General features: G+C 37.1%; 1 protein-coding gene across 3 annotated transcripts in view; it reads left to right on the top strand.

The window, feature by feature from the left end:
• Positions 1-17365, top strand: part of ZNF407 (zinc finger protein 407) — a 348707-nt gene that overhangs the window by 126981 nt on the left and 204361 nt on the right. For all 3 annotated transcript variants that reach the window (XM_068932042.1, XM_068932041.1, XM_068932040.1), the window contains one exon: positions 11710-11784. In XM_068932042.1, the coding sequence (XP_068788143.1) occupies positions 11710-11784 (75 nt within the window). The remainder of the gene's footprint in view (positions 1-11709; positions 11785-17365) is intronic.

Below are 17365 nucleotides of genomic sequence, written 5' to 3'. Positions count from 1 at the left end.
TCTGAGGTGCAGATGGCCAGGACTGAGAACCGTTTGATGAGGGAAGCCAGAACCAAGGTGAATGTCGTCTCTTTTCCCTATGCTCCATATATGTTTATGTGGGAAAAAACCCTTCTGTGGGTTGAAGCCAATCTTATCCAAAGGATTACCTCCTCTTTTGATAAGTTGGAACCAGTCTATTCTGATTTGTCCAGATGGCTGTTACTAGAACATCCAGATGGACGGTATTTCTGAGAATTACAGATTAGGTACTGCTATCTTAGTTTTAGTATTTTTATGCAACTACAACTACATTTGCAAGCAGATACTATGAAATATTTTGCTTTCTACCTCAAGTCAAACAGTCTTGTGGAATGTCTGGGTGCAAGGCAAACAAGGTATCTTTTGCAACAGAATTTAGAGTCTCAGAAATAAACGAATCAACAAGCACTTGTTTTTCTATGTCAACTGAAGACCTAGGGCAAGATTCTTGCTACTGTCACAGATTAAGCGGACTGCAGAGTCTTAGTTCCAGCCACAATCTTTCACCAGCAGTGTTATCAAGTGGTGGGTAAATTCTAAATAATAATTTGTGTATGACTTGATTTCCTGAGCAGTTCGGTCATTAGATCTTGCACGATTTATTCATCTCATTCCTTTCTGCGTATCCCACAACTTTGCAAAAGACCACAGACTGGAGTTGGTATTCAGATGAATTGTTTCACTTATGTCTTGTGCCACTGCTAATGCAGGCCCTATAAGTTTTGCATCCCATGATCAACTATCTTAAGATTTCTTCTCATTTCCTCTAAAGAGAGGCAAGAGTAGATTCTTTTCAGATAGTTATTAAAAAACTATTGAAAAATTCAAGGATTTCATTCTCAAGATAGGTCTCCCTATGGAAGCTCTGCTTAAACCTGGTAACTCAATCTGCAGTGCAATTTCTAAGCAGTTATGAAGAAGTTACGACATCTGAAATGACTTGGTTTTGTTCAGGAAGAACAAAAGTTTAAAATGAAGTATATTTTTTGGGCTCTATCCATTGTAATTTTAAGTGGAAACTGATTGAAACAGCCTCATTTTGAGATGTTCTTACAAGTTGTTTGTTGCACTTTCCATGTATGTAGGCTTTACTCCGTAAAATTGCTAGGAAACTCTGCAGAGACTGACTGCAGAAAGTCAAATGACTTCAAGAACAACTCTCAGGGCACTTAGATATGTGGTCAAAACTTGGCTTTTGTACTTGTTACTGGCTAATTGTGAGAAGGTTCTCCTGATTACAGAAATCTGATTTTCCCAGAAGATTCAATCTGCTTTGAAGAATTTAAAACATTAGACTCTTCATCCTGTTGTGTTTGTACATCTGCTAACTTAAGAAAATTGTCAGTTTTCCCTTCTCTTCAGAGTTCACTCTCACCCTTTTATTTTTTATTAATTTTAGTTTTATTTGTATTTTTATTTTTTACCTGCCCTCAGCATTCCTAGCAGCATGAGTTTTCCATATGCTGCTAATGCTCTCCTCAGCACTGAGCTACTGGACTGACCTTCTTAAAGCCAAGCCCTGCAACGTGCAGGCAGAAGTATGGTACTGCAGCATTCCCCAAATTTTGATGTCTGGGTCACTCAGAGTTAAGACTGGCTGTGCATGACAGATGCACTGAGCAGCAACCCAGCATCTGGTTGCTGGATTTGTCACATCCCACGTTGTGGCTTGGTCCAGCCAGTGTCTCAAAATTGGTTGCAAAGGGAAGTAGGCTGTGCTCATAGGCTACTGCTTTTGTGGCAGCATGCTCAAACTGCCACAATTTGGAAATTGCTGTGCTAGTGAGACAGAAAAGTGATTTCACTGCCTCCACTGCCTTTCCCAAAGTTGAGAGGTCCGTTTTCTCCCAATTAAGTTTTGAATTTGCTAGGGCTATAAAAAGCCTTCTCAACACCTGCATTTCCAGTGCAGAGTCTGGAGTTTGTGGTTGCTCTTCCAGACTCCCTTGCTGTGAGTGCTTACATACCTGACGATCATTGCAAAACCCGTGTAGGCTTGAAACAAACCTGTCTGTCTAAATGTGGCTATGCCAGCCATTCTCAGGGTTTTGTCTAGTGACAGATAAATGACTAACATGAGGCCATGAATGTGGTATGTGCAAATCTTTAGACTGTTTATCCATCCACCCATCACAGGTGTACATACCCGAGATACTCTGAGAGAGCTTGGGGTGAGGGTGCCCATTACTGATGGCAGATGCTGGATAATGTTCCTGGAGCTGTGTCTCCTCACTTGTTTCTGTCATCCAAAAAATAATGACATATGCTTCTCTCCTCACTTGGAGATACCATATTAATGATCTGAGAGCATCAGGTTTGTGGTCTTCTAAAAAAACTCAACTTACACATCAATGCCCTGAAATCAAAGCAGGGAAGGCATATTGGATCTTCTGCTAGCATTTTAGGGTTGACATCTGCAGACAGTGACAGAATACCATTACCATCATCTTTATTCTGAAGTGGGTTAGTGTGAGGTCTCTTTCCAGATACAGGAAGATGATGTGTGAAATTGCTGCCTCCCGTATCAAATATAGCTGTGTCTGTAGCTGATGTCCTGAGCATGCTGGCAGATGGACTGGATCATGAGTAGGAATTGTAGAACAATGTCTGACTAGAGGGAGACAACAGAGTTATGGGAATGTGGGATGTACGTATTGTGACAAGAGGGAGGAAATAGGCGATTTTTTGCTGGCAAGACTGGTAGGTGCTCTCTTGGATCATGTTGATTTTAGCTGAAAACCTTGGTTTATTTTGAAAGCCTTCCTAGAGTCTCGTTTAGTATAACAAATATGTTCTCCCATATTGTCACATTTTCAGATGTTGATGGTAATCTGTTTTAGATGCAAGGCAGTCTGTAAACGCTAAGCCTAAGGTTGTGTTTCACAGCTTAGGAAAATAGGTTCTGTGTTGTGGTAGACTGGGAGGTTGATAGCGCTGATACAGAAAGCATTGTGATTTTTTTTTCTTTTTGGTTTTTTTTTTAGTACTTTGTGCAGCTGTTAGATTACCAAACACCTGTTAGAGGTGACAGTTACAGATGTTTGATAACCAATGAAAATTAATAGAACATGTGATTCTTTTAGCTTAGAAGTGATTTGGTAAGGTGTGTTTAGAAATGTAATTACATACTGCTGCTGTCTACTGTTATCACTTAACATTCATTAACTCCTCTGAATATTGAAACAAACATTTCTTGTAGCGGTACTAATTTTCTCATATATTTGTAAGGTGATTTCCTGACAGAGTGAACACCTTCTGACTTTAAAGTTTTTACCACTGTTCAGCTGTTTTTAGTATGCTCATTAAGCAAACAAAATCAGTGGAGAGATATTTGTTTACTTACAGTTTGTTGCTAAATTGATAACTTTGTAAAAAACAAGATCCTATTTATTTCAGTTTTTACTTGAATTTTATTTGACTCCATCCATGAGAGATTTGTGGATATTTAGATGGACGATAGGTCGGTTCACCTTCAGTAGGAAAGTTCAGGTTTGAAACAGAAATAAAATACATTATAACATTTTTATTTTGTTTGAGAAGACTACCCAGCAGCATATGGTTCAAGTAGATTGTTATTTTTAGTAATAGTGCATGAACATCTCCAGTTTCATTTCTAACCATAGGTGTTTGGGGAGAATTAAAAGGCTTGCATTTCCTAAAATTGATTGCATTTTATATGGTTTTTTTTTTTTGTGTGACCTGTTTCACAGGTCATTAATTTTTAGTCTGTTTATCAGACGATATTTTGCTGTGACTATTCCTTCCTAATTTCTGATGTTCTAGCAGGGGATGGGAGGCTGAGATGTGCAACTCTTTGAAACTCTCCAGCATTCATTTGAGGTGTCCTAGCTACCTACCATAAGGAAAGATCCACTTCTTGTTTTCAGAGAAATCTTGTAGTAAATCACTTTAAGCTGACTAATATTTGTATTGGTTTGACTGCTGTTGAGGCTTGAAACAACAGACATGACCTTCTGATGGTGTTTTATTATGGTGCCATGAAATGGATAATGCTTTGGGTCCTGTTCTGTCACCTTTTATGCATGCACATCTGAAACAATACTGGGAGTGTCTATATGGTCCAAAGTGTAATTCTTATGTATGATATCATGCTGTATCATTTATTAAAGTGCATGCACTAGTGTTAACTGTACAGTCTGCTCTATATGCTTTGAGCTGCACGGTAACGTTTTTTTGAAGTATCTAAGTCCCATATTCAGGAGTGACTTACTCGCTAGACAGTGCAACGGCTTTCTACCTCCTTTAAAGAAGCAAAGTATGTGGTTCTTGAGTACTGTTCTCAGGGCATGTAAACTGTGCCATCATTCACTGTATGCCATGTTAACTCTTTTTTATTATATCTGCAACTATAAAAGGTTCTGGTCACACTCTTTACTTTCCTCGCACCTTTACGTTGATAGTTATCGCTGCCTGGACTTGGTTTATTTACACATCTGTTATTGAAAGCTGCTTTTTGTTTTTAAAAAAAGAAAAGAAACAAAACAAGAAAATTCAGAAAGGACGGTAAGTTAGCTAACCTGTAAGGTTTCCTGTAAGTTAGTTAGCTTACAGGACACCCCTCTGACTTCACTTACAAAATAAGTTAATTCAGGTGAGGCGCACAGTAACAAGTATTTCAGTTCCCACAAGGGGGTGGACATAATGTAAATACTGCCAATGTTTTCTTCTTTTGCCACAGTCCTTGCAATGACAGACTAATTTCTGTCCTGAATGGTTTAAGTTGTAGCATATAAGAGATGGTGAGAGAACTCAGCAGCTTCAGACGTCAAGATCTGTCCAGCCCAATTTGAGTGCAACAGTTGAGGATGTTTTCTGTTTTGTTAAGTTTTGCTTTATCTTCCTTTGTACCCAGATCTATTCTGCCAGAATACATGAAATGAGATAATTGTGCATATTGCTACTACTTTATGGCCATGTGAATAATAATTCTCTCAGATCTTGAGGGACACAGATTGGTGGCAGAAAGCAACAGGAACGTGTTGAGAAATTTCTTTCTCTTCTGGATGATAGATGCGGGAATATGCAGGAAGAACGCAGCCGATTGATTGATAGTGTGCAACTCATCCATAATGATCTGTCTGATATAGCAGTAAATTATTCTCTAGATTGATGCAGGTCATTGAGCAGCACATTGACAATCCTGTTGTCTGTCATTCTGTTCAGAGTAAGTCAGGAACAGTGGCTGCTGTGATACTCAAGTCTGCCGTAGGTACAAGCTGTGTACCACTAATGCAAGTTGTTGTCTTTTCCCTTCATTCTTTTTTGTTAGGCACCCTGGCTTCCCTGCTAGTTTTTTCCAATAGAACGGTGAAATGAGATGAGGTATTTTTAAAAGACCTGTTGTAACCTGTTGCACTGATGACTGTATGTTCACAGAGAAGGTTATTTTTTTGGATTTTGTTCAGCAACAAAACATCACCATGGAAAGTTAGTTAAACAGTTGAGTTTTATGGGAATAAAGTAAATAAGCTTTGAATTATTATTTTAAGGTCTCTGCCTCAGTGTCTGTGTTAGGAAGTTCAGGGATAGAATTGGAAAGAATGTGAGTGCCCCTTTGTCAGCAGGATCATTTTTGACCAATTAATGTTTAGCATTAGCAATTTCCAAAGATAAGTCCCCATAGGTTCTTCAGAAACTGGAATGAAACTTGTGTTCTTAGGAGATCTTAATGATGTTGAAAAGTTAAAAACAAACAGTTAAGAAATATGCCTAAGTGTTGCATGGAGGAGAAGTGTAAATAGGTTCAAACTTAAGGCCGAAAGACTGGTAATTCTCAGAAATTTTAAATTTTTGTTTAGAGTCTTTAGGTTCATGTCGTTCTTGCCACGGTACTCTGGTTCTCATCTTGTTAGCTGATGGCAAAGGGGTTCTCATTCGCCTCTTCCTGATAAAACTTCAAGAGAAAAAGAGCATTTTCCAAGCTGCCAACTTGTTTGCTCTTGAAGGTGGGGAGGAAGGAGCCACATACACCAGATATTTGTGTTTTACTTTTCAGTTTAATTGCTATCGTTAGTGAGGCTGGAGCATAAAACAGCCTAAGCCTTCTTTAACATATGGGGTCTGCAAGGAGTAGGAGTAGGTCATAGTGCTGTCAATGTAGCAGACTAGGTGATTACACATGACTTGTAAACCTTCTGAAATGTTATTGATTTTTTAACTTAAGAATAACCATAATTGTTAGCTGGAAGTAATAAGACCTGCTTCGTTTGGCTGCTAAATGAGTCAGCAGAAAGCCCTTGCTTTCCTGCTCAGGGTTCTAGGACTTGACGTCCAGTCACAGAGGGCATGAAGTTTTTCAGATATTTTCCACACCAGACTTCGCACTGCCAGATAATTTACTTGAACCTGACATCCTGTCACAAAGGGCATGAAGCCTTTCAGACGGCTGGATATCTTCCACACCAGACTCGGCCCTGCCAGATATTTGCTTTTAAATTGAGTCCCTTGCGCACAGTCATGCAAGAGAGTTATCAGCACCCCGGTTCGGACCTTTCAGAATCAGCAGACATCCATGAATGATGGACTTAAAGGAATTCCCAGGAATTTAGGCTTTCAGTGCATGGAAAAAAAGATTACTTCTTTGTAGAAAACAGTAGCTTTCCAGGCAGCCCTACAGTTTTCTGTACCCTCTTGTACCTGAAACTGGCCTGCAGAATACAAAAGCCTGCCACAGAGATAAGATTTGGGACTTCTTGGTAGCAGCTTGTTACATAATTCTGAGATTTCAAAAAATTAAAGTTTAATTTTGCATGTACTGGTAATGTATTATTTGAGGAAGTGCTGATCTGAATATACAAAGTTCTACTTTTATGTGTAGAAGATGCACAAATTAAATTACATGCAAAAATCTTTAATTACACATGCAAGTGTTATTGAACATGCTGAAGTACATGTGGGTCCATGCGAGACTCTTTCTTTCTTTTATTAATTGATACTGCCGTGTTAATACAGAAAGGATCTCTTAGCCTTAGAGTTCCTATGGACTTGTTCTATCGACTTGTATTCCTTGGAGCTGACAAAGCTCTAGGGGCTTTATCCAGAACAGTAACCCATTTCATCCTTTCTGAGTGCTTGGAACCATTGAGAAAACTGACTACTAAATACTAATAATTTTAAAATAATAGCATTCTCTTCTGCTAAATAATTGTATGCTTTCAGGGAGATTTGTCAAACATATTGCACTTGTGGCCTGCACGTGTCATGCAGTAGTCTACCTGTCTTCCCAGAGTTAAATTCACATATAAAAAGGTTCTGGAGGTGTAAAGGAGGTGTAAAAGGTATTGAGAGTATGAATAAAGGGTCCATGCTCATTCTTATCCACCTGGACTTTTTTGCCCTCACTGAACATTGTTTTCTATGAGATAAATTGCCCAAAGTGGTTGCAGAGAGCAAAGTATCCATTGAAAAGTGATTTAAAATTGCTCTTCAGCTGCTGTATGCCTTGTTTGTGGAGTCCCACAAAGATAAATTTTTGTGCTGGTTCTCTTCAGCACTTATGTGCAATTATAAGATGACTGGTCTGGTGACATGGATTCAAGTGACTTTCTGGTGGAGATGAGATGTAGCTCCTTCCTTGGAACTAGGCCAAGGCTGGGCAGTAAACTCTCAGGAAATAAGGATCTATCACAGATTTCATGACCTTAGGGCCCAGGATGCTTGTTTTGGTTTCTGGTTGGTTGGTTTGTTTGTTTGTTTGTTTTAACTTGGCTTTTCACTCACATAGTAATATACATATTAAAAAGGAAAAGTTTTCATGGATTCAAAACATAATAGAAACTAGAGTCTTTTGTCATCTCAAAATAAAATACTCCACAAAGCACAGTTCTCTCCCTGCAGAGAAAATGAGAGAACAGAAAATACATGACAGATTATTCATATTCCTTGGGTACTGCAATGATAAACATTGTACATGCTGAAGAACTTGTATTACACTCAAATAAAAAGTGGAAGTCAAGATTGTCCAATATGTTTCTTTATTCCCAGAATTAGAAGTCACTTTGTTTCTTTTGTACATTAAAGTAGGCTTTTATAACTGAAGACAAGTCTTTAGAGGCTCTTAAATCAGTTACAGACTTTCTCAGAATAAGTCCAAATACTGTTTGAAGACTTCAGTGGAATATGAGTGGGCATTTCCCACAAAGCCACAGCTCTTCTAACTGAAAACAGGGTGTCCTGCAAACTTGTTTTGGGAAAGGTGCACATATAGTTACGACTGAAAGACATTTTTATTCATAGTTTATGTGGGGAAAAAAAAGTCTCTGAGGCGCGTGGATGCTATTTTTAAGCTCTCTCATTTTTCAGCTTGTTTTTAACTTATCCTAAAGTTTGAACATAGGGTGCATGTGGTGGGGGATGTTGCTAGTTTGGAGCTGGTGTGGTTGAAAATCATTAAAAGAGACCAGCTAACAGAACCCCACTGCGAGCAAGGGAAATCCTACACCTGCCCCCCTTTTCCTCCGCGAGAAGAGACCTCTCGGGGCAGTTTTCCTCGTGAATGAAGGGAGCTCTCACTGATCGTGACTTGGGTAGTTTGGATGGAAATTTCTGGAAAATGAGCTTTAAGAGACTTGACCACAAGGAGGGCAGCGGGGCTGTGAATTTTTATCTTGAGGATGAGTATGTAGAGATCAGATTTTGTCAAACTGATTTCAGGCCTCTGTTCTGGCCTGGCTTGCACGTACTGGAAATAGAAAGAGGGTGGCAATTACAGGTTTTTCCTAATCCCTTTTCATGTGTTTCTGAAACCAGCTAATTCGTAGCATTGGACATTTCTATTTCAATTAGAGTTAAAATATTAGAAATTCAAGGAAGCCCAGATCAGTGCTGAGTGGAGCTGATGGAAAGTTTCCCTTTGATTTCAGGTTGTATTAGAGCAACAGATCTTGAAAGCGTTCAGACTTTGAGTCCTTCTTGGTGCCAGACAGGCTTTCCTTAAGGTTCATTTGAAATGACCAATGTAAGTCATGTGGTAACTATCCAGTTCAGGCAGTATTATAGGAATAAATAGTCCAAACCAGTGGAGGCAAAACAGTTGTTGGTGTAGATAAAACCAGCGTTTTTTTTAGCAACTAATTGCTTGGAGATCAAGAACCACTAGAAATGCTGTTTGTGTTTGTTTTTAAAGCCAGCAAACAGCAACACCTTTCCCCTAAATCCCCTGCAGTAGTTGGTAAACACAGACAAATAGTTTCCACAGCTGCCTTTTTTCAGGTTATCTTCAAATTCAGCATCTAAATCAAGAAGTTGAGACTTTACCTCAATTCTTAGGGGGAAAAAAAAAAAAAGAAATCTGTTGCCTGCAGTAAGGGCTGTCTCTATTTATTATAGCTGGTAATATTTCTGTACCTCATTCTCAATTTCCTGTGAAAATCACAGCTCTTTTTGTTTTTAAGGCTGTATTCTGTAAAGTGGCAAATTACTCCTGAGCTGTGCTGAGCTCTCCAAACTTGCACAGAGGCGTTATGCTCTCTTCAGTGTTAAGTCTTCAAGCACTGCATTAAAAGGTTAAAATGTTCTTAGGTGCAGGGACACTTACTGAGTCAGTCTTCATTTTTATTTTCACCATTTTGTTTGTACTGTGTGAAGGCAGCAAAATGGTTACTCAGATCCAAGGTACAACAGATACGAAGCAGCTAATGTGAGATTAATTGCTTTGTATTATTAACAAGGCCTTCGTCTTTGATTTTTTTTTTTTTTTGAGAAGGTTTTTTCATCTGCGTTCATTGCGGACATGCAGCGTAAGAAATGTATGGCTTTTGTTTGAAAACTTCAAGTGTACAGGCTTTAAAGCAAAAACTTCCCTACAAATACTGTGTAGCTTGTTGGGATCTTTGCATTTCTTGTGCTGTAATGACTCTTTGCCGAGCAAATAGCAAACTATGCCTTTGCAACTTTGGTTACATTTTACTCTTTCACATTAAAATCTTTGTTTTTATTTTTCTTTTAGGGAAAGAGGAGAGTGGAGAATTTCTAATAGAAAATCTGAGTATTATTAATTTAAAATCTGCGGGTACACTTCAGAACTGCGTAGAATTGGCTCTTATTTCTGCTGAGAAGCAACAGCAGTAAATTTTGAATGCCTTGTACTGTGACTAGAACACAAGATACTGGTTTTTTTACAATTATTTTCTATACCTGCCATAGTTCAGATGACACCTGCATAGTAATGATGGTGACAGTGTGAAAGATTATTTGAGGGTCTAATGATTGTGATGCCATACTTGTATAGGAAAAAGCATTTAAGGTATTTTTAATGTCTTTTTGTAAAAATAATAAATTGTTTTCATTTAAATAAGGCAGAATTATAGTCTTACACTCTAAAGGAGGCACAAAAGAGAGTCTCTGTTATAACGTGAAAGTGCCCAAAGTAGATCATACATGGAGAAGCTCCATTAACATATTTGTAAAGGAAAAGTACTCTTTCCTGGATTTTGTGGCTCATATATGCCACAAAGTAATGTGTTTTACAGTCCTTCCATTGTCCATTACTGCAAACATGTCCAGATGAATTCAGCGTTTAATGTTAAAAATCTTATAACATGCCAGTTTGATTTGTAGCCCTTCATATCACGGAATGCTAATTAAAATCATATTTTTGCATATGTCATGCCTTTCATGTACATATGCAAATAGATTCTATTGCCTTTCAGCTATTAGTAATTAACTTTATGAAGGACAGCTGTAATACATAATTAACAAAAATGTTTGCAAGCCCTTTTCACACTGAAAGTTACAGCAGTAAAATTTTTGCTTATCAAGAGAACCATTTTAGTTTGAAGCTTCAGTCTGAATCTAAGTTGTTTGAAGCAGTCACGTGATAGAATTAAACTGATATTATGGTCGTATCAGCAGAAGAATGGTACTCGATAGGCTCCTATCTGTTTCATCACGTTTTTCACCAAAATTAAAGTGAATCAACTGTATTTTGTTTGGCAGGGACATAAGGCTAGGTAGTATACATTTTGTTGTTGCTGTTGATACCTTGAATAATGTCTTGCCAGTTTGAACAGTATTCCTGCTCAAAATGTCATCACAAACACGTGTTTCACCTTTTCTGGCCCATTTTCACATAAACAAATCCTAATATAACCAAGGCTATTAATTTATTTCCCTATATATCTCTTTAAATAGTTAATACACTGAAGCTTGACCAGACACGAGCAGCGATTAAAGCATCTGATCTTGCTGTATTTACGTAATATTCTCACTGAAAACAGTGGAAGTACTTGTAAGAAGAGGGGTTGCAGGATGGGCCCTCTAAACGTAAATAAATTCAAAAGCATAACTAAAACTGTTTTCGTTTATAATATGAGAAAATGTTATTTAGACAAAATATAATATATTTTCAATATATGTTTTCAATTTATTATATAAAATGTTCTAAATAGCAAAGGGAACCAGAAATGTATTTTTTTCCGTGTTTTGACCAGTGATGTGTGGACTTACTTGAAAGAAAAGTACCCAGGTGGCTACAGTCTGAAAAAAGGCCTGTCACTACAGGATGGACTTCTCAGCTTTGAATGGATAGGATATCATAGTCTAGAGGGTTTTTGTTTTGTTTCGTTTTTTAATTCCATCTTTAATAAAATATGTTGAAGTGCATGCTCAAAAAGGAAAAAAATCGTGTTAATTAAAAAAAATGATCTTCCTGTTTTGTTTGTTTGTTAGGGTGGCCTTTGTGATGAAGAAACATTTGAATACTCATTTACTGGGCAAGCATGGAGTTGGCACACCCAAAGAAAGGTAAACTCTTCCACAAAACTCCTTCTTGTTTTACCTCATCTAACACATATAGACCTTAGGTGGACTATTTATCTTACTCAAAATGAAGTCACCTGGAGTTTTAGCTCAGCTCTGACTGCAGCAGGAACTATCATGCTTAAATGCTCTGCTGAACCACAGCCAGCACGGTCCTTTTGAAATGTGTGTGGGGGTCAAGATTGTTCTAGAAAGCAAACGTGTCTAAATGGAGTAGGATTTATACCTTTTGGGGTTGACTTTGGACAGGTAATATTGCTCTCACATTTTCAATAGTTTTAATCATCTCTCCAAGTACAAAATCAATTATTTTCCTCTTTTTTTTTTCTTGTTTGGTTATGCTCACAGGTTTATAAAATGTCACGTATTTTGTAAAATGACTTACTGAGATTTATGTTGATCACTGGAATCAAAGCTCCAGAGGAATCACAGTCAAGGTCTTATCAGTGGTTTTGGGCAGGGATAGAGAGATCTGGTGTTTGACTAATCTGTATTTTTTGAAACTGTGTACAGTTATTTAGTTTCAGATTTTTTTTTTGGAGCAGGTTATTTTTTCTCTGGTTTAAAATGTAATAGTATTTTACACACCAAACAGGCACTGTTTTCACAGACGAGCAGATTTTGCATCACATTTAATAACTGCCTTGTGGCTTAGCTATTTCATTGAATGTTGGGGGAAACTTTAAACTTGATGTTTTCTGGGTAGCCAAAAGATTGCTTATTCTCTCTGAATCTAGGTAAATAGATGCATCCTAGCTGCAGTGTTCACTGCTGAACATCTGATACTGTTTCAAGTATTACTACCTTGTCTTTTTCAAATATTACTACCTTGTAAGTCATTCTTCTAGTGTAAGCTTTCCTAAATAAAGAGTTATTTCCTGTTTTTAATACAAAAATAAGGGAAAATAAATGGTAGCAGTGAATTCTAAGATAACACAGCAAAACTACTCTTTTTAGGTTGTGTTCAGTTCCTGTTAAATGCCCTGGAAATGGTAGCTGGATAAACCCTTTCCTCATGAGCTCATCACCCTTAACTCACTGAGTGATCTAACAGTAGCGTTTTAAATTAGCACACCGTGTGCACCTTTTGTTTGAAGACTTACATATTTAAGAGCTGTGTATACTTCTAATGAGATTTCCTCAGCAAACTGCTTAAATAGAATTGTCTTAACACGTGATTATTTAAAAGTATTGAGATTTTCTATTTAATCTAAAACATACAGTGATGCATAGGAACAACACTAACAGTTTCATCAAATCAGATGTATAAAAGTACATATTAGATATCCTTTGTGGTAGCACAACAATTATGAACAATGTTTTGCTCTGGTGGCTTTTTTTTTTTTTTTACTGGAAGCACTCAATACAAATATGTTCTTTTACAAGGGGGTACTTACTGTATAATCATCATAAATACAACATAAAGATAATTTGTGGTACCCTGGTGAATATGTGTGCGATAAAGGATACACGCAATAGATATCCAAGTGTACTATCTGAGCCTGAGAGGCATATTTTTAGCAGTCGTCATCTTGAAATGAATTCTTAAACAAACAAGATGCTATAATCCAAATCTGTGTTGCTGGATTTTTTTTTTTGTTTGTTCCAAAGGCATCCTAGATGTTTCTGTTTTCCCCTTTTCTTCCCATATTCCTCAAATGCTTTTTGACTCATCATCCAGCGTGGCGCTAGGAGAGAATGACATGTTACGTGCCTCCCTCTGTGCCCATCACAAGCGCAGCAAGCTGCTTTCACAGCACTCGCAGCCCTTGCTGCCCCAGGAGCAGAGAACCCAACTCAGGACTGTAACCTCAGTGTCCCATCTGAAGCATACTGTGGTGCAGCTCTACTCCCCAGGCCAGCATAAGCAAGGAATGTTTGAGTGACTTCATAAAGCTTCTTTTGAAATTTCTCATTCTCTCTTTGAATATTTCTTGTCTGCCATACCTTTCTAGCTGATGCTTCAGCTTAATGTGCAGCAAAATCAAATAGTAGTGACAGGAGTGCAACAAGAATATCATCTTCTTGTAGCAGTACCTTGCTGGCGACAGCCAAGTTTTAGGCAGTGTGATCTAGCACAGTAAATACCAAACCACCACTGCATTCCTTTCTACCTTTTCTTTCCCATTATGGGAGAGTTTGATGCCTTTTAATGGCTTTAGGAACCAAAGAAATTCTTCATCAGCAGGTTAAACCATCACTTTGGGTATAAACGTGTTCTAAATTACGTTACGCAATTTTTTTTACCTATTTAAAACATTAATGCCTTGACTATAATTTTGCAAGCTTGCTATATTTTAATTTCTCTAGGACAATATAATCAGTTTATTCTTTATGTTTTGAATTTGATTCTGCCCTCTAATACGTTGCATATTATAGCAAATACTAATAGAAGGTAGCTAAATAGGCTGTGACAATTAAATTAATAATGCATTTTATTTGCAAGTGTTTAGTCTTCATGGTTTGACTGATATATGCAAAGATGGTAATTTATTAAAAGTAAATTCATGTAATTGTACTACAGAGTTTGATGGACCAAAAAAAGTTGTCAGCATGACTATCATCAAAAACAGAAAATTGAAGTAAGTTCAAAAGGGTGCTTGAAAAAAATACTAAAATACCATACACCCTGAGAAATTGATGCTCTTTTAACAAACTTCTCAGCAAAGTATTTTTGGTGACAGACATTGAGATAGCTCTGAGAGGGGGAGGAAAGAACAAATTTACAATTCAGTGAAGCAACTGGACTAGTGCAACTTATTCTCTGTAGCTTTCTGTAACCCATAACTATTGCTTTTTTTGTATGCACAAAAGGAAGGTGTCGTGGCAGCTGTTGCAGTGCTTGCATGCACAGATAGGGAAAACAAGTATAATTCATAATAAGATTGCTACTAAAACATCTTTTGTTTGGGGCTTTTTCTTTTTTGGAAGGCAAAATGGCTTTAAAGGGAAAACACTATGCAGTTGAAAATCACAGAAGCCTAAAAAATAGCCTTTCAGTAAAATTTCTGTACGTTTCAGCCACAAAGAAACTACTGCCTAGTCCATTACGGTCATTACCATTTAGTAGCTAACTCAAAAGTGGAATATTTTAGCACAAAAATTCCTCTAAGGTATTTTTTGCTGTTACTGGTACTGTGATACTGATTTATTGTCAACTTGAATGTGTCTCAAAACTGGCATGTTAACTGCTAAGTCCAAGGCCAGTGCATATTTGATACTTCAGTGTCAGTAGTCTTCATGGGACCTATAACTATATCTTATTGGCAGGATAAATCTTTAGCTACACCTTTATTGTGTGTAGGAGACAATGTGGTTGGGGATGAGGTGAAAACACCAGCAGTGATAATGATGTTGAGTTCTAATTTCACTTACTTCATTAATTATGTTACTTTTATGTAAATTTTAAAGCTACGTACGTACATATAAAAATGTGAGCAAGAAAATAAAAAATAAAATCACCAAGTCATTCATCAGTGAGATTGAATTTTACCACTATTAAGCACAACTCTGGTTTTAGACATTTTTAATATGACAAATACATTTAACTGTCCTTTAAAATTTGTTTTCAGGACACCATAATTACTGTACAATATGCAGTTGATAGTGAATAAGACTTCTTTGTTAACTAGAATTCTATCAGATACATCTGTTTATTCTGTATTTAAGTATACCAGAGAAAGGCCTTAATTGACAGTTGTTATGTAATTGCCTAATCTTCCTTGTGAATTTTAAATGCTGACATGCCTCAGAAATAACTTGTTGTACACGAGTAATCCCTTTCAGTTAAATGGGATTGTTCATATACATAAAGCTACTTGGATCCAAAATGCTTGCTGAACCTGGAATGTGTGTTCCAAAACATTTTCTAGGAAGGTCACTAATAACATGTTTGGTTTTGTAAGGTTGTTCTTACATATTTTCATGTGTTTTATAGGACGAATGTTATAGCACTAGTGCTTTAAATACGGATGAACAATAATTAACAGTAGACAGGGAAAAACTGTAATGTGAACAACTTGAACAACTAGGGGCAACTTTTGACTAGAAGTCTCGACATGCTCCGGGTCAGTACTCCCTTTGCCGGAAATTTGCCTATAGTTTCTGAGGTAGCTATCATTATGGTTGAAAAATATAATCACTATCATTATTGGTGGACATAGATACAGAGATCTAAAAAACCATTAATAAGATATTTAGAAAGCTGCCAGTGTCAGGAAACGTACCCTTCATAAAACTAGAAATTGTATGCCTTGGTATAATTGACAGGGCTAGCTACAGCTGTGGTTTTCAAATGATCTTTAGTTGATCAGAAAAGCTGTGTAGTGATTTCAACTTGAGAACACCTTTTAATGAGCAGCTATAAGTAAATAACTGTTATTATATACTAGCAGCCTAAATATATCTCATCTTTTTTTGTCAAATAATGCTGGAAGATAGCATACTTCAGAAATATGTTTATTTTTTAAACAACTGCTTGAAGTAAAAAGAGAAGTTTCTCAGGTGTGTGCTGTCCCATGCACTTGCATAAGCCAGTATGAATTTTGGAAAATTAAATAATACTAGCACATGTGCAGTATAACTATCCTAAAGTACACAAGATTACACGCTGTGTTATTGGAAGGTGTTCCTGAGCTCTGAAAGAAAAGTGGCCATGAAAAATAAATGGGATATTAGTGTTCTTTATACTCTGTAGAAAACTTATCCCATAAGTGTTTTGGAATAAATTGCCGTGTCCTGATATTTCCATTTTAGATGCAAAACTACAAATGAATGAAGTCCTTCAGCCCAACCCTCTTCTAATTCGTTGAAATTTTCATTCCTCTTTGAAAACAGTTTCCTTTTTTCAAATGGAAACACTTCTAATAATAGTAACTATTTGATATGCCTGATGACCATGTATTATACTTAGTGACTTTTTGGTTAACATTTTAAAATTTGACAATTGGGCCATCCAGTCTAGCATGATTTTGAAGAAAATAAATTCCTCTTGAATTGCAAACAGCTGTTTTTGCTAATATTACCCCACCCACCCCTGCTAAATGAAAAGATCCAGTTCATTTTACAGCACATTTCAGTCATTTTTATAAAACAAAACGAAACAAAAAACCAGCTTATTGTAGCTTATTTGCGTTCTGAAGGAACGACTTCTGTAACTGACTACCTCACAGAAAGATTGCCAGTTAGAGGTGTTGATGTGTACTGAAACAGGCAAGAAGCTACCTGTGACCACTGGAAGGGAATGTGCTGGGTCTGGCCATCAAGCCTTGTCATCACCTTTTACTGCTCCTTGCTAAAACATTTTGAGCTTTTCAACTGAAATTTAACATTACAAGTTTTCCTGGTTGGGAATGAAAAATTTACTTAATTGATGGTTTCCTGCATTTGACATAAGAAAGATCTTGGAGAATTACAGAAATTTTCTGTGGAAAAACCTCCGTAAGGAAGGAAACTTAGTTTTTTCTTTACTAGTAAGAAGCTTATGATGAGGGGGCAGGAGGGGAAAGGACTCAATGTTTTAGCACTGGCTAAGAGTTCAAGTCTTACCCAACGTCTATGTCAAGCT

This window comes from Struthio camelus, chromosome 2, assembly GCF_040807025.1.
Source record: "Struthio camelus isolate bStrCam1 chromosome 2, bStrCam1.hap1, whole genome shotgun sequence".
Lineage (NCBI taxonomy): Eukaryota > Metazoa > Chordata > Aves > Struthioniformes > Struthionidae > Struthio > Struthio camelus.
The sequence above is the reverse complement of the archived record's forward strand: the minus strand, read 5'-3'. Positions and strand labels throughout refer to the sequence as shown.